Genomic DNA, 19,177 nt, shown 5'->3' with positions numbered 1-19,177 from the left:
CCCTTCAAACTAAATAGATAAATCTTTTTTAAAAATAATATGTATGTAGCCTAAAGTTTGCCACCTTAACCATTTTTTTTTTAATCAGCTCAGGGACATTAAGAACAATTCACACTGTAATGCAAACAGTATCACCCATCCCCAGACTTTTCCATCTTCCACAGCTGGAGCTCTGTCCCCATTAGGCTAACTCCCCATCCTGTCCCAAACCTCCAGCACCCCCATCTTCCTCTATGGATCTGACTCTCTTAGGGGCCTCATATAAATGGGATTTTACAGCGTTTGTCCTGTTGTGAGTGTCCACCAGGGCCATCCATGCTAGCAGGTGTCACGACAACTCTCCTAGCGCTGAGTGATCCTCCACCGTGTGGATGGACTGCATTCTGTTTATCCACTCATCTACTGACGGACGTTTAGTTTGCTTCCACCTTTTGGCCACTGTGAGTGATGCTGCTGTGAATACAGGTGTACCAATACCTGTTCAGGTCCCTGCTTTTAGTTCCTCTGGGCGTGTATTCACCCTGCTGCCTTTCCCTCCTGCTTGGGGACCAGAGAGGGACCAGAGCTCAGTGCTCCTGGGTCTCCCACCCCCTGATCCTGAGAACCTCCAGCTGTCCGCCCATCTCTGCCCACTATGCCCCAGCCCGCGCATTGGAGACTGAGTCGTTACATGAATTACCTTATTTATGCTTGCGATAGACTATTGTCTTAAACAACAGTTTAAGCAACTGCTAGGCAGCTCAGTGAGGCATGCTTGATATTCTCTACCTGCCCAGGCTCACCAAGCATTCCCATCTAGAAAGTGGGCAGAAAAAAAAAAGGAAAAAAAAAGTGGGCAGAGCTGGCACCTGGGGGGTCATGTCAGTGTTCCACAATGTAATGTTCCATTACATTAACATGTAATGTTAAAATAACATTACATGGTTTTGAAAGGGAGCTCTTAGGGGCTGAGTTGTCCTCTGAAAATTCACCTGTTGATGTCCTGACTTCCAGGACCTCAAGATGTGATTCTGTTTAGGGATAAGGTCTTTAAAGAGGTGATAAAGTGAGGTCAGGAGGGTGGACCCTGATCCCAGTGACTGGGGGAGCTAAGGAAATCAGACACACATGCATGGAAGGCCCCGTGAGGACATAAGGACAAGATGCAGGCCACGTAGAGAGGCCTCAGCACAGACCAGCCTGCCAACACCTCCATCTGGGACCTGCAGCTCCCAGGACTGGGAAGGAGTGATCTGAGCTCTAAGCCCCACCTGTGGGGTTAGTGATGGCGGCCCTAGTGTAGGGCAGTTAGGATACATTGTAGTCCCCAGGTACTCGGGAAGAGGGCATTCTGCAGGTGATTCAGGTAACACTTTACTGTAGACGGTGATGGGGGCCTGCATGCAGCTTTCACCACCTCCCACTCGGCCCTACATGCACTTGCTCTTAGGAGGTACCTACCAGCCTCTTGCTGCTGGTCTTTCCCTGAAAGGTTTATGGTTCCAGCAGGAATGGTTTATGGTCTCATTGTAAAGCAGAAGGACCAAAGCTGTGAGTCATGGAACGTGGAGGGTCGAGTATTTGTCAGGCACCTGCTGGGTGCCGGGTGCTGTGCTGGGCAGGCTACCTGCTACCTGTGTGGTTCTCAAGACCAGCTGTTAGTGGCAACAAGAAATCTTCCCAAATCTGCCTTTGGACTTGCTGGGTCCCAGCCATTCGCTTTGAGCTCCTCCTTCCCTGCCTTTCTGTCCTGCTTCTCAGAGCCCAGTCAGCTTGGTGAGATCCCGAGCATCCTGCTGTCCTTTTGCTACTTTCCAGCCACCTGTCCTTTCTGCTCACGGCCCCTTCTCTTCCCCTGGGCAGAGGTGAGGAGAGCCCTGCTTCTCACACTCGGGTCCCAGAACTACTGGGGAAGTGTTTTGAAGCCCTGGGGCGGCTTCCCTTCCTGCCCCAGCTGCCCTCTGACTATCTGCCGCCCTTGAAAGAATAGCCTCTGCCATCCTGATCACCCTGTTTCTGATTTCCAAGAGAAAAGAAAGCCCAGAATGTCCCAGCGAGCATGGCAACATGGTTCAGTAGCTGAGATCACGACTCTGAAGCCAGAGTGCATGGGTTTACATCCCAGCCACCATTGCCAACGGCAAGCTCTCTGGTGGAGGAGAAAGGCCTGGAAGGGCCCTGCGATGCCTGTCAGTGTCATCCTGCATCGAGTGCTGGTTATGATCGGCCCCAGAAGCGCCCAGGTAAGTGCTGCCACCTTCCAGAAGAAACTGTGTTTGTGTGGTTAAATCTATGAGTGACACAGCTTCTTCTCTGGTGCCCGCTCTCCAGAGTGAGCTCAAATGCACCATCGCCTACTGCATTCATGTGACTCAGCAGCCTTGCCAGCTAGGGCCACCAGCATTGCTGCTCCACACTCACCCCAGCGTCTCCCTGCCATGGCTGCTAACGGTGAAGAGTGAGTGTTGCCTCCATCACCCCCATTGGCTGCCCACCCGCTTGGTCACACCCACACGTGCCGTCCTCCACCACCCCCAACCTGGGGCAGCACAGTGGGCTGTTCGCCTGCCCCCCCCCACCCCCAGCCTGATACCGGTTGTCATGTCTGTGCTAAAGGTACAGGCCCTGACTGTCCCCAGAAATGGACTAAAGAAAAATAATAATAAAGGCTGGTCTAGACTAAGCCTCTGCCTTGTTCCCGTCTGTTCCTTCATTCCCTTAATTTTAAGTTGGCTTCACATCCAATGTGGGGCTTGACTTCATCACCCCAAGTTTAACAGTTGGATGCTCTACTGACTGAGCCAGCCAGGTGCCCCTTCCTTCATTCCCTTGATGTTTGCTGAGCACCTGTCGCCATCAGACATAGGCCATGCCCGTGGGTTACAGGACTGCTCCCCTGCAGTGGGGTTCAGGGTAGAAGGTGGCCTCCTACATGATTCCAAGGATCCTGGTCTTGAACTTGATTCTGCCGGGGAGCTGGAGGAGGCTGGAGCGACACTGGGTGTAGGGCGATAGGTGCAAATGGAAGAAGGGATTGGGGCCCAGGAAGAGCCTCCCACTAGTCGGGCCAAAACCACAGGACTTGAGCTGAGGCAGTGGCAGGAGAACAGAGGAAGAGCCTGGTGAGAAAATGCGCAACCCGGGCAGCGGCGGCTCCTGTGAAACGAGAGTCTCTCACTGCCCGCGTATGAAGGGTCATGTGGCCTTGGATTCATTTCCAAAGTTGGTGGGTAAAAGCAGAAAACACACTTAGAGTTACCCCCAAAGAACCCCTTCACATCACCCACAAGGCCAAGTGGTCCCCTCCTGCCATGGCGGGTGCAAGCTTCTCTGCCAGCACCTGGCGGAATGGTGTCTGTGAGCCCCCAGAGGCTCCTGCTCCCGCACTGGGGCCACACGTGGGTAAGGTACATGGTTCCCCAGCTATGTCTCCAGAAGGCTTTCACGCTCTAGACTCAGCAGCCAAGCACACTCTCCCCATATGGGGGGCATCGCCATTTACCCATATCAGGAATTAAAGGTGATGCTGTTTTAAAGGTTATCAACCACATTCATTTAAAATCATCAATCATAGGGCAGTCCAGGTGGCTCAGCAGTTTAATGCCATCTTCGGCCCAGAGCATGATCCTGGAGACCCAGAATCGAGTCCCATGTCAGGCTCCCTGCTGGAGCCTGCTTCTCCCTCAGCCTGTGTCTCTGCCTCTCTCTGTGTGTGTCTCTCATGAATAGATAAATAAAATCTTTTTAAAAATCATCAATCATAAACCCATTGTGTGCAAAGGTATTTGTGTGAAAGGTAACTATTTTCCAAAACGAAGTTTTAGGAGAGTGGCATTGTTTTGCATTTTTGCAAATCTGGGTGTCTGGTTTCCTGGGTCCAGCAGCCTGTCTGCTTCTGCTGTATGTGGCTCAGGAAAAGCCCGTCTCCACAGACGTGTAGATGGAAGCACGCTCCCAGCCTTCAGGTACCTGTGGCCCGTCTCTGGTGGTACACTGCATCTCAGCCTGTGGCATCTGACCTGTCGGTGAACAGATCCCGGGCTCTGTTTCACGGAAATCCGTCTTGTACACGGGGTCTCCAGCCCAGGCAGGATTTTGTAGCATCAGCATCAGTCATTAGGAAAATGTAAGTTCGCTGATTTATCCAGAACCTCCATATGTTGACGTTTCATTTTATAATTTTAAAAAATCATTTTCTCATCAGAAAAGTCTTTAAGGGGCAGCCCAGGTGGCTCAGCGGTTTGGCGCCACCTTCAGCCCAGGGCCTGATCCTGGAGACCCAAGATTGAGTCCCACGTTGGGCTCCCTGCCTGGAGCCTGCTTCTCCCTCTGCTTGTGTCTCTGCCCCCACCCCCCTGTGTCTCTCATGAATAAATAAATAAAATCGTTAAAAAAAAAAAAAAGAAAAAAAGAAAAGTCTTTAAGCATGGAAAGCTGCCAAAAGATAGCTTCCAGAATTGTCATTTTCGCTTAAAATCATAGATATCACGAGTAGGAAGTACTGTTTATTCTCCATAATGCAGCAGGTTCCCTTGGTTCTTTGCTGAGAATATGCCTGCAGGGGACCGGGCCCACATCTCCGTGCTCTGTGCCCTTTCGCACCTCAGCGGCAGTAGAGGGATTCTGCACACTTCCCATGTCCTCACTCAGGACACTCCAGGGACCAGGACACAACGTTGAGATTTAATACAACTCAGGACATTCTCAGGCTACACCTGCTTCTCCGTGAGTACATGGTGGTGGTGGTGCAGTGCCAGGGCCCTGGGGCAGTGTGCAGGGATGCCAGAAGGGAAACCCCTTCTGCTTCTGCACTGTCAATGTGTGCGCCTGGCAGTGAGAGGTCTCCCCTTCTGTGGAGGGAGGCTGCGACCTCTTATGGGCCCTGCTGGCAGAGCCGGAGTGGGTCCCATGGAAGGAGGAGAGAGACGGCCACCACCAAGTAATGAGCTGCAGGGACAGTGGGCTGCACCTCATCTGATGCTCACGTGGGACTGGCAGCCGAATGGGGCCTCTGACTGTCCCCGATCCCAGCCTCTTTTTGGCCAATTTAGGACACTTGCATCCCAAGGTGACCGGACAGATTTCAGGCTCCTGTGGCTCCAGGACCACCTTCCTTACCGACTCTCGTTTCTGAGGTCAGTGTATCACTTGTGTCCTGAGCCCAGACCTGCTCCCAGAGGAAGAAAAGGAGGGCTGATATCTTAAGCTAGATAAGCAAGTGATTCTGCGTCTTCCTTAAGGACTGGTGACCCCGATGACCAGTGGATCTTTACAGGGGAGCAGAAGAGTAGCCCCTAAGGGCAGAGGTGTGGGGAGACAGGGGGACAGAAGCCCTCAGGTCAGCCTGGGGCTAGGGGGCATGACAGTGAGGGAGGTCACAGGGGAAGGCAGCCCCAGAGATGTATGCCCCCAGTCATGGGGACGGACCCCAAGTCCCTGCCCCCCGACCTTCCCACCCTGGCACCGTGGTGTACTGGAGCCCTGCCCAGAACCTGGAGGGCCTTAGGACACTCCCTACAGTGCAGTGGGCTGGGCAGGCAGCCAGGAGGGGAATCATGGGCGGGAAGAGCATGCGGATCCTCAGAGGAGGCAAAGGTGGAGGGTTTCTGTGAAGTTAGCTGTTCCGTATTATCCAAGGCATCCTAATTGTCTTTTTTTTTTTTCTTAACTATTGTAGGTATTTGGTGCTCTCTTGAATTCTAAATAGAGTTTAGCATGATTCCTTTTTTACAGAAGTGGAAGCCAAGGCCTTATTGTGGGTTTGACTCCACTGGAACCAAAGCACCTCACCTGGGGACCAGACCAGGAGCCCCAATTGCCAGCGAGTGGCGCAGACACCCCCCCTCAGGGGTGGGAAGCCACTGTGGATGCCCTAGCCTGTTCCCGCCGTCCTGGAGCCCCCCTGAGCCTTGGCAGGACTGTCCCTGGAATGTCATGCCATCTGCAAGTGACAGAGGCCTGGAAACTTCTGTTCCATTGAACTCTGCCAGGGAGCTATACTTAGCCACCGAGTGCAGGCCAGGAGTGGGCTCTCTGAATATAGATAGTAACAAGTGGGCTATTTTCAAACTCCCAGAGAACCCCCTGGAATATTCCGAGCCAAAATGATATTTATGGAATCTTCCAGGCTTTTGGAAGGGAAGGCATAACCTTAGTGTGTTGGCAGCATCAGCAGTGAGGTTTCTTTGAACGGGGGGCGCGGCAAGGGACGGGACCACCAAGAGACCGGGTGGGTGTCCCTCTTGTACCTGTTTCCAGGACCTGACCTCGTGGGGGCTGGGCGCTAGCATCTGAGTCAGAGAACAGTGGTCCTCCTGGCTGAGTGTTTGGTGCTGACCCTACCTGTGGCCTTCATGCCATCACCCGGGGGCACCTCTCATTCCAAGGGTCCCTAGCCTTGGAAATCTTGTTATGCTTTCCCTCTTGTCCAGAATCCTTGCTGATCTCTTAGGCCTTTGCTTCAGCTACACGTCACCAGGCTGTTCCTAGCTCCGGAACCTCTGGTCCCTTCCTTGCTTGCTCCTGCCTTGGAATGGGGTGACCACAAGGCCTTCTTTAGAGTGAAGAGGGGAAACGTGATCAGTAAAATTTGGATAGGAAAAAGAAGGCCTATAGGTGGAGGGACCCAAGTAGCAGCCACTGGAGAAAAGATCCAGTCATGCCTGCTTCACTCAGGACAGAAATGCATGAAGCTTTGACCTCCTTCCTGATTCCTGTTCTGTAGGTGCTGGGAGAAGGTTTCAGAGAGCCAACTTGTAAATGGCTGTCCCCAGTGAATTCTGATGACAAGGCAACATAACCAGGAAAGGCGAGGGTGGTAGGGGGCAAGACTGCGCAGCCAGGGCACCGTGGCCTCCCACTGGTCTGACTACAGCCCACATGCTGCTCGTGGACCATCTCCCCCATTCATCCTCCGCCGGTTCCTGGGCAGGTGCTCGGGCCTCTCTTCACCCCCTGTGCCAAGCCAGCCTCCACCACCCTGCCCTCTGCCAGTCCAGATATAAATATAAGAGCATTTTCCATGGGCCGGCCCAGAAGGGCAAGCATTAGACTTTATTTTAGGGCCGCGAAATTCCCTCCTTCATACCCAACAGGTGCATCGCCTCATTTAGACATCGGGGCCCAGAAATAGAACACAATCTACAATATAGCTTCCTTCAGGCATCTGGATACTATTTGAAAAAAAAAAAAAAAAAAAAGCTCTCCTGTGAGATGGCCGGACATAGGCCTGATTGCTGGCTTGATCTGCTCTGCAGAGGAACCCAGCACCCGGGAGACTGCTGGGAGGGAGGATCATCTGGTAAGGGCAGGGCCCCTGCTTGGGAAGATGGACAGGAGGAGGCAACGGGCACAGGAGGGGCTTCCAGTAAATCCATCACTTAAAATCAGCTGCCCGCCCATCATTTGTGGGATGACTGAGAGGTCAGGGGTCAAGCACAGGAACCGCCCCCCCCAGGCATCTCTAGGCAAACACTGTATTCACATCAGCTGTTGGGGGTGGACAGTGTTGAAATTCCGACCCCCAGGACCTCAGGATGTGGCCTGATTGGAACAAGGGTCTTTGCAGATGGTCAAGTTGAGGTTGTCAGGGTGGGGTGCCTACCCAGGATGACTGGCATCCTCACCAGAAAGGGACATTTGGACACAGAGACAGACACACATAGGAAGAAGTCAAGTGAGGTGGAGGCAGAGATGGGCGATGGGTCTGTCAGCCAAGGAATGTCAAGGACAAAGGCAAAGCAGTAGGAGCTGGGGCTAGACCCCGGACGGAACCAGCCCCTCAGGCACCTCGGGCTCGTGCTTCTGGCCTCCAGACTGTGGCAGAGCAGGTTTCCGTGGTTCCAGCTTCCCGGCACATGGGACTTTGTTACAACAGCCTCAAGGCTGCTGGACACTGCTATATCAGCGCAGCTTCCCGCTCACACCGTCTGTCCCTGGAGGGATAGCTGATCCCTGTGGAGGGAAGGCTGCAGTGCAGGCCTGGGAACGTGAGCGTGGCTCTCCCAGAGCATCTTCGTTCCACCTGCTGACACAGTCTGGTGCGTGCTGGAGCTGCGGCCCTTCTGGGTGGCCAGTGTCATCAAGGTCACCATTGGTCCAGAGAAGCCCATGATCGCGGTCAAGTTTCCTCTCGGATGTCCCCAAGGTCCCTACAATGGCCGTCATCAAACCAGCCAGCAGAGCCCTGTAGCCGTGAGAAGCCTCTGGCGGGATCCGCAGGTGCTGTGTGGCCTGGCACGGGCCTATGAATGCCCCTCAGCAGGCCTGCATGGCCGGGGCTGAGACAGGGCCTCTGCCACTCACCCTGTGGCCTCATTCAGGGCCAGGACCAAGGTGCCTGACTGTCCCTCAGTCTGGGCCAGAAGTGGAGCTGCTGGCAGCAAGCCAACTCTCCTGCAGAGAGGAGCAGGTGTCCCCTCTGGGTGTCGAGAATTCAATCAGTCCCCGTTAGACTCAGGCTGCCCTCCAGGGGTCAGCTGGAGCCGGGAGACACGCTGGCAAGACAAGGACCAGCTCAGCAGGTGACTGGGCGGTCAGGTGGTGGGAAGAGGCCGCCTCTTGGGGGCAGGATGCTGGGGAGGGGTCTCCTGTTGGCATCTGAGTCGGTGTGGGACGCATGTGTTGGGCAGTGTCAAGGTCTGCCCATCTCTCAGCTGGGGGACACCTGTGGTCTCAGGAGAGGGCAGGCAGAGGAGAGGCGAAAGCGCCACGGGCATCTGTGGATGCAGCTCCCGGCGATGCAGCAGTCTCACAGAGACCTGTGCAGACCCAGGACAAGACGGTCCTCTGTGCCGCCCGCCGATACAGACACATGCAGCCCACAGCACCTTCCTCGGGCCTGCCCAGCTCTGCTCTCGCACCCTCACCCCAGCGTGTCCACACCCTGTGGCTGGTCTCTCTCACTGCTAATGCTGTTCCCACTTCCAGTCTCTTCCTTCCTTCTGCCTCTGCTCACCTGCTCGTCTGTCGCCGCCTGCCTCCCACCAGCCCTGCTCTCCATCCTTACACCTCATGGCTCCTCGCCCTTGCCATTGCCTCCCCTACTCTGTGGCCAGAGGCCCAGGTATCTGCTGCCTGTGGAGGATGACTCCCACCCCGCTCAGCCTCCTCTGTAGAGCCAGAGGCCTGGGCAAGACTCAGAGCTTCGGAGGACATAACAGGCAGGGGTGAGGTTTCCTCACAGCTCTGTGGTTGTGGCAGGGCCCTAGCTCCGTCCCAGCATGCCCACATCCACCAGCCACTGCCCTCTAGGACAGCCTAGTGATGTGGGGATGGGGGGTGTCTGTGTGCATCCCTGATGTGACTCGGGAGGCCTGGAGTCCAGACCAGAAGCAGGTGGAGGTGGGCCATGAGGTAGCTCCACCCACGAAGGCCAGCAGAAGAGCAGGAGTTGTCCATGCTGGCCAGCACCCCCACCAGTCTTTAACTCTTGGGAGAACAGAACCAGAAACCCGAGTAAGTCAGAAGCAGAACGGCGATTCCCGATTCCACCATAGTCCTCTGATACTCACTCTCACAGCCCACTGGGCCTCTCTGGTTCTGGACGGAAGTGAGCAGCAGCAGTGACAGAGAAGGAACCCCGTGGAGCAGCCGTGGGGCTGAGCTGCCCAGGCTCCCAGGAGTGGGGTTGGCCAGTAGCTCCCGGGGGGCAGTCCTGTCCCTCTGACCTGCACTGAGCCTGCCCTTGTCAGGGGCCAGGGCAGCAGCCAGATTCCTGGTGACGCACCAAGAGCGACATGCGGGAGAAGGTCTTGGCACAGCGCTTGCACTGGTACTTCCTGGTGTCAGAGTGTGTTTGCAGGTGGGCCCGGAGATTGGAGCGGTCGGCGAAGGCCCTGCTGCAGTGAGAGCAGGTGTACGGCTTCTCACCTGGGGGAGGAAGAGGAGAGCCGGGTGAGTGTCCATCTGGTTAGTCACCAGACCTGGCCCCAGGTTCATGGGTCCCTGTTTATAAATTAGTAAGCCCTGGGGTGCCTGGGTGGCTCTGGTAACGGTCTCAGGGTTGTGAGAGGAAGCCCTGTGTCCGGCGTCGTGCTCAGCAAGGAGTCTGCTTGTCTGTTTCCCTCTCTCTCTGCTCCTCCCCTGGCTCAAGCTAAATAAATAAATATAAATAAATAAATAAATAAATAAATAAACAAATAAAATATTTAACATAAATAAAAAATAAATGAATAAGCCCCTCTGGCTCCTCCAAATGCCCATTCCATTGCATTTATTTTCCTTTAGCCCCTTTCCTCCCCAGGAGATACCTGATGGGGCCTCAGCACCTGCTCCAGGAGGAAACCCTAGGACCAGCAGGTCCATTTGCATGGTCAGGGTCAGAGCCCCTTGGGAACAAGGTGGAAGGTCACCCCCCACAGGACTGCAGCATCTAAAGCCTTTTCTCAGAGGAAGATCTAGCATAGGTTTTTGGTGGGTCTCTCACGGTTGTTAGATCTTCCTGTTTCTGCCAGAGCCCTCCTGGGCCCTTTGCCCAGATCTGCCCCTAACAAGCCCTGGGAGCCTTTCAGCAGGTGTTCATGCCCATGGAAGGACAGTGGTGGCAGCAGCCAGGCTCCAAAGTTGGCTGTGAAGGCGGGCTGGAGGGGATGAGCCCCAGCCCTCACAGGAGAAGCAGCTCTGCTTCTTTTAGGAATGGCTTAAGATCCCTGTGGTCTGTGGGGCATCTCCAATCAGGGTGACCCGGGATTTGGACAAAGTCATTCTGTTGGGAGCTGGGCCCCCAGGATGACCCTAACAAGTGCAAGGGGGCCTCTGGGGGCTCATCTGCTCTCACTGCCCACGTAAGAGGCACTAGCCTGCAGTCCCCACAGGCCCCCAAATGTCTCATCCCTGCCACTCAACACTCCATGACCGAGAACACTGAGCTCCTGATGGTGTGAGGTGGGGTGCTCACTGACACCCTTGGGGAAGAGCCTCAGAAAACCCAATGGAATGTCAGCCCAGGGAAGGGCTCCTGAGAAACCCTCCTTTCAGCTTCCACCTGGATGTGGCTCAGAAGAGTCCTTGTTCCAGAGCCGGGACTCAGAGCCAGGGAGGATCCAGGCACAGGAGGCTGTGTTGCAGCCAAGGGCCTTGGCCTCCAATCTGGTTCCTGGGCTTCTGTCTGTGGCTGCCTGTCCCTCTCCTGCTGAGCCTGGGCTGTGGTGCAGTTCAAACCCCTGCCCTGGGTCAAGCAGTGGGCAGCTATATCTGGTATACAGACCAAGTGCTTAGGCTCCTGGGCCTCCTTCAGGTGTGAGGGCTCATCCCCCACCTTCCTCTGCTCATCTGTGTCTGTCTGTCCATCCGCCAGCAGCTGCCCTTCTGTCCCTTCCTGTGCTCTGGTACCCTCTCACCAGGGATGACTTTGCTCTGGGCCCCAGTCCCCTGCCAGCATCTGCACTCTTCAGTTGGTCTGTGGGACCCCTAAGGTTCCCACCCGCAGGCACGTCTGAGATTTGGACAAAGTCCTTCTGTTGGGAGCTGGGTCCCCAGGACAACCCTAGCAAGTATAAGAAGGCCACTGGGGGCTCATCTGCTCTCATTGCCCGTGTGCAGTGGCATCCAGTCCAGCACCCTGTAGAACCCTGAGAGGCACCAGCCTTCCTCCCTCCCTTGTTCCTGCTGCTCCAGAGTTCCAGAAGGCTGGGGAAGGTGACACAGCAGACCCACCAAAGCCCGCTGCATCCTGTCCTCTGCCGGGTGTTGTGGGCTGCAGTATGCCTCTCAGAAATGATATGTCTATGTCATAACCCCATTATCAGAGAACAGGGCATCTGCAGATGTGGTCAGGTTAACACAGGGTCATCGTGCTGGAGGTGTCCCCTGGTCCAGTAGGACTGGTGTCCTTACAGCAGAGGGAAAGGTGGACGCGCACACAGGCAGAGGCCACATAGACAGTGGCAGGGGTGAAGGGATACAGCCATAGTGGAGGGACCCACTGGGTCCCCAGGAGCAGGGAGCGGTGGGAAGAACCCTCCCCCTGGAGCCCCCTTGTGACCCACCTGTGTGGGTCCGGATGTGGCCCTGGAGCAACCAGGGCCGGGAGAAGGCTTTGCCGCAGATGGCGCAGGGGCAGGGCAGCGTGTGTGTGCGGATGTGCATCTTGAGGGCGCCCAGGCTGCTGTACTCCTTGTCGCAGTACTTGCAGGTGAAGCATCGGGGCGCCCGCAGATGGCACTGCAGCTCCCGGTGCCTGGCCAGCCCGGCCAGCGTGTGGTAGGGCTTGCGGCAGTGCAAGCACTGGAAGCCGCCTGGGCCACGGGGCGCCCGTTCAGCCCCCCGCACTCTGTCTGGAGCTGGGTCCCCGGCGGGGCCCAGGGTTGGGGGCCACCGAGCAGGCAGGACCAGCAGCGGCGGCAGGTTGAGGTGGTTCAGGCTGTCTTTGAGGGGTGCGCTGGGGGCCCGGCTGGCACAAACATGTACCCGGCCGACTTCCAGGGGGTCTGGCCCAGGGGCCTCCCGAGCTTCTTCATGACATGGAAGGGGCAGGGAGATGCGGGCGATGACAGAGGTACGGTCCCAGGGCTGGGGAGGGTCACCAGGTGTGGAAGAGGCCACCTTCTCCGGGAGGAGGAGGGGCACCACCAGCTCCCTGCACGCAGAGCAGGCACCATCAATGTCTAGAAGGGAGGGCGGAGAGAGAATGTGCGGGTGAATGTGAGCCCCAACACACTGTCCTCAACCTTGCCCTTCTGGGCCCGATCACAAGCCTGTCTTCTAGGTTGTCAGCAGTTCTGCCCGAAGGGGGGGTGCTGACAGGTGGAATGTCTGCTTCGGAAGTGACCCCAGGCTCTAGAGGAGAGGCCCCAGTGCTCTAAAAACAAAGGGGGAGAAGTGCCTTATGGGATCCCAGAATAGCCCTCATGGGGCCTCAGGAGGCTCCCCTCTGGCAGGGAAGGCCTCTCTGACCCCCATCCCACCTCGGAGCAGTGGCACTAAGCTCCTACAGCGCTAATTCAGAACAAACACCTGGCAGCAGGCCACCATGTGTAAGACACCTAATCACCCCTGATCGCCATTCACCATGGTGATGTAGGTACACACAACCTCCTGCCAATGCACCCGGGGGAACGCTGTCCTCAGTGGTGCCACCATGGCCTCCAGGGCCAGAGTGTCCCCCAGCTGTCTCTCCCATACATGTAGGCCAGCAGGCCGGTGCTTGACTGCATGAGAGTGGCAGGAGCTCCCAGAGTAAACAGGCTGGCAGGTAGTGGTTACATTCTGTATTACCCCCAAGCCCAAATCTCCAAACAGCAACCAACCCATTTCTTACTCCAGATGTGTTGACATCAACCTCTGGCCCCATTTCTACCTCCATGCCAACCAAGGATTTGGGTAGAGAAAGACAACTCTCAGATTGGGAGAAAATATTTGCAAATCACATTTCTGATAAGTAACTAGCATCCACAATATACAAAGAACTCTTGCAACTCAACAATAAAAAAACAGATAATACAATTTTAAAATGGGTAAAGGATCTGAATAAACATTTCTCCAAACAAGATGTGCAAATGGCAGGGTGCCTGGCTGGCTTGGTTTGTAGATCATGTGACTCTTAATCACAGGGGTGTGAGTTCAAGCTCCATGTTGGATATAACGATTACTTAAAGATAGAGAGAGACACACAAAGGGCTAACAACCACAGGAGAAGATGCTTGCCACCATTAGCAAAAAAGGAAATGCAAATTAAAGCCACAACGAGATACTACATCATGCCCACTAGGATGGCTAGAATTAAAAATAGCCAATTACAAATGTTGTTGAGGATGTACAGAAATGGGGACCTTTAGGGAAGATTCCCACCCTCCATTCTGTCCTGACCTCACCCCTTACTCCCCTAATTATAAAATAGCACATCAAGTTTGTGTCCTCCCAGAAAGAGGGAGTGGGCAGTGGCAAGCTAAGAGGCAAAGGCTAAGGAAGTTCTGGAGAGACAGCTGGATGCCTGGAGAGCATAGGACCCCGCAGAAGCCCCACTAGGGGGCCTTTCCACTGGGAAAAAAAAGTCACCCTTCTTAAGTCTCTGGGATGCAGCCACCACCCTGGCCCCAGGATTGCCTGAGCCAACCCCAGGGTGAGGGCAGGGGAGTGAGACAGCCTCGCTGGTGGCACCGCCCAGGCTTCTGCTAGTTCTTTAAATGCCTCCCCTCCCTCTGGATCTGCTTGATCTTGTTATTGGTCCTGGGATTCAAATTCCTGGGAGAAGAGGCTTTTCCATCTCCTCTGGTTTCAGATGCTCACTGGGGAGGCCTGAAAAAGCACTTATTCAAAATGAGAGTGAGGGGTCCCAGACCCAGCACCTTGGTCTCCCCTGAGACAACATCATGGCAAAAAGAGGCTCACAGTGGTCACCTAGCTGTCCTAGCTGTCCTCACACAGAGGGAGTGACAGCTGAGGGAGAGGGGGCTGAGTGCCACAGGGCTGCTCTCTGACACTTGTCATTGGCTGTCTCCCCTCCCCATCTGTATGTTCAAAGGGTGAAGCGGGGTGCACTGTACGACACACCTAATCAATAGGTTTGAACTGTGAACAACTATGTCCCAAACAAAACTTTCCTTTACCTGAGCCCCGCACTCTGATGGTTTCTATTGTATTTCATTTTATGAAATTGCTGGTGGTAACTCATTAAATTGATCTCAAAATGCAGAGTTCAGGAGCACAGTCCTAGGAAGCACCCCCTGATGGCAGTGCGCCTTAGGATGAATCAGTGAGGCGCCCTCCACTCCTGGGCCACCCCAGTGTCCCTCCTCCCCTCTCCCCTGAGCCACCCAGCAGTTCCATGGGGCACTTTACCGCAAGACGCTACTGAGCTGTGGGGAATGGCTCTGGTCCTGGAACCTTTCCGTGTCCCTGCACCCAGCAGGGAATGGGAACACATGGACAGTCCTGGGTCCTGGACCTGGGTCTCCCCACCGAGCCACCCTGGGGGCTGGGGGAAGGCCTGTGGCCCCTGAGCTCAGCCTGCCCTGGGGAACCCCCGCTGGGGTGAGGGGAGGTCCAGGGCAAAATGATCACAGGATGGGTGAGGAAGCTCTGAAGGGTGTGGAGAACGCTACAGGAGCTGGGCCTTGGGACCCAGAGGCGTGGGTCACCCTCTGGTCCCCTCTGGATGCTCTGGGGGAGCACCTGGACACCGGCCCCAAGCCCCCTCCATCTCTGCGCCCCCACCCAGTCCCTGGAAGGAAGATGGCTCCGGGGCTCCCTCAGCTGGAATGGGCTCCCCAGGGCGCACGGGGACAGCCCGAAACTTATCTAAGCGGGGAGAGAACCCGCGCCTGCTCAGCCCCTACGTGGACGAGGCACCCTCGGGCCACCCAGCCACCGGCTGTCGCCCCCGCTCCGGGGCAAGGTAACTGGTTTCCTCGCACCTGGGGCGGGAGCCCGAGGGGCCCGGCAGCCCCTACCTCTCTGCGTCTCCAGCCGCCGGTACTTGGGGACCTTGTGGCTGGAGTGCGTTTTCACCAGGAAGGAGCGCGGCATGGCCCCCCGGCGGGTGCGGGTCCCCCTGCGCGTCCGCCAGGCGCCCGCGGGCTGGGCGGCCGGCAGGTGGCCCGGGGGCCGGCTCATTAGCATAGCGCGCCTCCGGGGCCAACCAGCGCGAGGCGTGGGCGGGGCGGGGCCGAGGGGCGGTGCTTCGGGGCCACGCCCAGGACAGGTGCGCGGGCCGCGGGGGAGGGAGCGCGTGGCCAGCGAGGCCTCCCCACGGGACCGGTCTGGCGCGCGCCGCGAGTCACACCGACCCCTGGGGCCTGGCGCACCCACTCGTCGTGGACGAAAGGGCGGAGGTCAGGGCTGGGTGCCAGCCGAGCCGGGCTCCCGTCCACGCGGCGGTGGAGGCGTGCTGAAACCCGCCACGGTAGGATTGATGAACACGAGCCCTGAACCCACAGCTGACCCGGCTGACCCGCCCCAGCGGTGACGGTGTCAGCCGGCCCGGAGCGGGGGAGGCGGGGCTGGGGAGGGTTCCTTCCCCCTGGGGGCCTCCAGGAGGCTCATTAGGTTGGGAGGAAGGACACAAGCTGGAATTTTGAGGTTCCCAGGAGTTCTGAGCAGCAGTTATGGGAAGCTGAATCAAAGAGGGGGAAGCCACGCACTCTGCAACAGCCTACTCTGGACCCTGGGCAGCCGTGTCCCCCCTTCAGGGCCACGAAGAGCTGGACGAGCCACATCGGAGTGTCTGGTCCCTTTTGATATGGCCATTTCAGGGCTTCCGGGGTCCGTCGGGGCATGCTCTGGGCGGTGGACACAGCACCAAACCTGACCCCGACAGCCGTGGGGCCGTTCCCTGGCGGTGCAGCTGCCCTGCCTTCCTGGGCGTGCCTTTGAGGCCGGTGCCACGTGCCTGCCTGGGGCTCTCTGCCAGCCTTGGGCTTGGGTGGCGACGAGGTAGACTCGGTGGCGGTGAGCCTGTGGAAGCCCTCTGGAGAAGCAGTGGGTGGGGACGGTCATGTCAACTCAGGGTCTTATGTTCCTGCAGTGTTACAGACGGGGAAGCGGAGGCTCTGAGCAGTTAGGAAGTGGGGGATTGGGAGCCAGGCGTGTGCTCCCCTGTCTGTTGCTTGGTGGGAGCGTGGAAGGCCAGGTGGTGCGTGAACAGAAGGCACCGTGTGCTGTGCGTGTGGATTTCAGAGGACACTTTTGCTTGTTCACCTGTTCTGTGGCCTCGCAAGCTTTCTATTTATACCCTCTTCTTTCTATCCCCTCCCAGAAGTAGATGAGGCTTGCAGGCACCTAGGCCAGCCTGCCCCTGCATTGTCCCTCCCCACCCAGTCACCCACTGTGTGGCCACCAGCCGAGAGGACGTCCCTCATCCCCAGAGAGATGCTCACACCATTTAGAGAAGCTTGAGTGTTCTGATCTCGTCCTGGAAATGCCCCTGGGATCCTGAAGGTCCTTGGAGCAGCTCTGGGCTAAGGGCAGCATATTCCTTTCCTGGGGCTGCCATAACAACTGCATAACATGCAGTGAGTCTGCATGCCCTCCGTGGGGTCATGCAGACTCACTGGTTGTGACCACAGGGCTGTGTCCATGTAGGACCCACGGAGGAGAATGCTGGCATCTGCTTGTCCACACCTGTACAGTGCTGGAGAGGGGGTGTGGCTGTCCCCATCCATTCTCACTCTGTGTCCTTCTATCCTCATTATGGACACTTTACCTGGCAATTAAGCCTCACAGCTGCCCACTTCCCACCAGTTCCCTCCTGGAACTGTCCCTCTTTCAACCAGAGCAGGACTTGCAGGAACCAGAATCTGTGCTTTCCAGAAAAAGTCACAGCAGTCTTCCTTTGACACCTAAGACCCTGGGGGTGACAGCTGGCCGAGAGCCAGGCTGTGGGCCCCACCTCTGTGCTTCTAGCAGCAGCCTGAGTAGCGTTTCCAATCAGGATAGGCCAGATTGTTACAGTTCTACCTAGATATTTTCTCTTTTTATGTGTATGTCTTCTAGTCTTTCTGTATGCCTTACAAAGAATAAGATGGGGAGTGCTTGACTCTGTGTACGTAGGTCCATATACATCTGCATCCCCACTGTGTGCTCACTTTTAACTGTTTCATGACCCAGTTTGGAGGACCCTGTTCCCCGTCAGACTGCACCCCAAGAGAAGTCCAGCCCTCACCCCTGCACAGTGGGCTTTGCAGTGGTTGCTGGATGAGATGGAGAAGCGTCAAGATCCCCCAAACAGCGCAGCTGCTGGCAAGCACATCCCTGGGGGTGGAGGGGAGTGAGCCTCTGTGCTCAAAGTGTGGACATATCCATGAAGCACAGGCCCCAGGGACTGAGACTCTTGGAACAGTGCTCAGAGATGGACTTCACAGCTGGGGCTCGGCAGTCCCAGGACCCCAGACAGATGGCCCCTCACACCTGCTTCAGCGCCTGGGGGTGTTCATTGAGGTGTGGGCATGGCTGGGATACCTTGACTTGGGGCACCCTCATAGCCATCCAAGGTCATGGATTTGTGGAAACTGGGACCAGATGCTTCAGCTCCCACATCTGGTCAGATTGATGGTCATGTGTGCTTGGTCAGCCCCAGAGGCCTCTTACAGCTGATGCTGGTTCTTCAGCTGGGGTCCAGGGGAACACTGTCCTGCCCCACACAGCTTATAAGACATGCAAGAGAGTCCTAAACACCTGGGGGCATGCCAGGGAACATGGTGTTGGGTGCTGAGGGAGGTGGTCCTAGGGACTAGGGTGCAAGGAGAGAAAGCAGTGGGAGGCCAAGCAGGGGTGCATGTACATTAGGCTGTGTCCTGCTGCGTGTGCTTGTGATGCATGTGTGTGCACATGTGTGTGCAGCTGCAGGAGCTGTTCCCATGTGACACAGGTGTCAGGCATCAGCAAGGAGGCCCAGGACCTCAATGAGAGGAGTTGGTCGGGTCCACAACGGGGGTTACTCGCTGACCCCACTGCCTCTTCCTTGCACGCTGGAGCTGACTCCTCATTCCCAGCAGGTTGTTGGAGACAGGAAGGGCCACCTGCCGGGCAGCTCTCAGTCACTGGGAGGGGCTGGAGTCCCCTTCTCGCAGACCTGCCCCCACCCAGGCCTCCACACCTCTGCATGTGCTGTGCTTCTCACACCAAACTTCAGGGGTGCCAGCAAGCGCAGCCTCTCCTTGGAAGCACAAACCTCCGCTGCAGCTTCCATCAAAGGTGCCAAACTCAGCCGCCAGATACCCGCCAGGTATGAACCTTCTGGGTCCCAGGTTCAGACTTTCTGGAAGCCACTGACTGCAGGGCACAGCCTGAAGGAGTCAGCAGCCAGGGCTTTTGTGTCCAAAGTGCCTTGTGTCCTCTGCGGGGCCGGGTGGCTGGCTGCTGTGCTCTGCAGCCAGCTGGGGTCCCTGGGGCCAGGTCAGGGCAGTAGGCCAAACTCTGAAAGGTGCTTAGGACCCCCATACCAGGTGGTGGCTACAACACCTTCCAGAAATCCAGGAGGCCACCGGGGACAGCTGTGAGCAGAGGGACAGGCCCAGGAGCTCCTGCCCCTTGCAGTCGAGTGGAACCATCATCCTGCCCAGAAGAAAGGCGGCTGCCCAGCTTCTCCCATCTCGGACCCCACTGAAGACAGCCTATTGGTGCCCTGTTGCCGAATAGCACCCGGAGCTCAGACCCTCGGCTCCTGCGAGACACAAGAGCAAGAAGTGCAACCAGTTCTCAGGGACCTGGGGCTGGCAGGTCCTCTGCAATCTGCACGTCCTGCTTTCCTGCAGGTTGCCTT

The 19,177-nt window shown here is 56.6% G+C and overlaps 1 protein-coding gene across 1 annotated transcript; it reads right to left on the bottom strand.

Annotated features, from left to right (window-relative positions):
• Nucleotides 1–6,994: 6,994 nt before the first annotated feature.
• On the bottom strand, nucleotides 6,995–15,499 carry SNAI3 (snail family transcriptional repressor 3). The gene is made up of 3 exons (XM_041769962.1): nucleotides 15,369–15,499; nucleotides 11,967–12,584; nucleotides 6,995–9,849 (listed from the first exon to the last, which is right to left on the bottom strand). The coding sequence occupies exons 1-3, from the start codon at nucleotides 15,442–15,444 to the stop codon at nucleotides 9,668–9,670; spliced, it is 876 nt and encodes a 291-aa protein (XP_041625896.1). The 5' UTR covers nucleotides 15,445–15,499; the 3' UTR covers nucleotides 6,995–9,667.
• Nucleotides 15,500–19,177: the final 3,678 nt, after the last annotated feature.

The sequence above is a fragment of the Vulpes lagopus genome, chromosome 10 (genome assembly GCF_018345385.1).
Source record: "Vulpes lagopus strain Blue_001 chromosome 10, ASM1834538v1, whole genome shotgun sequence".
In the NCBI taxonomy this organism is placed as follows: domain Eukaryota; kingdom Metazoa; phylum Chordata; class Mammalia; order Carnivora; family Canidae; genus Vulpes; species Vulpes lagopus.
This window is presented reverse-complemented; position numbering and strand designations above follow the sequence as displayed.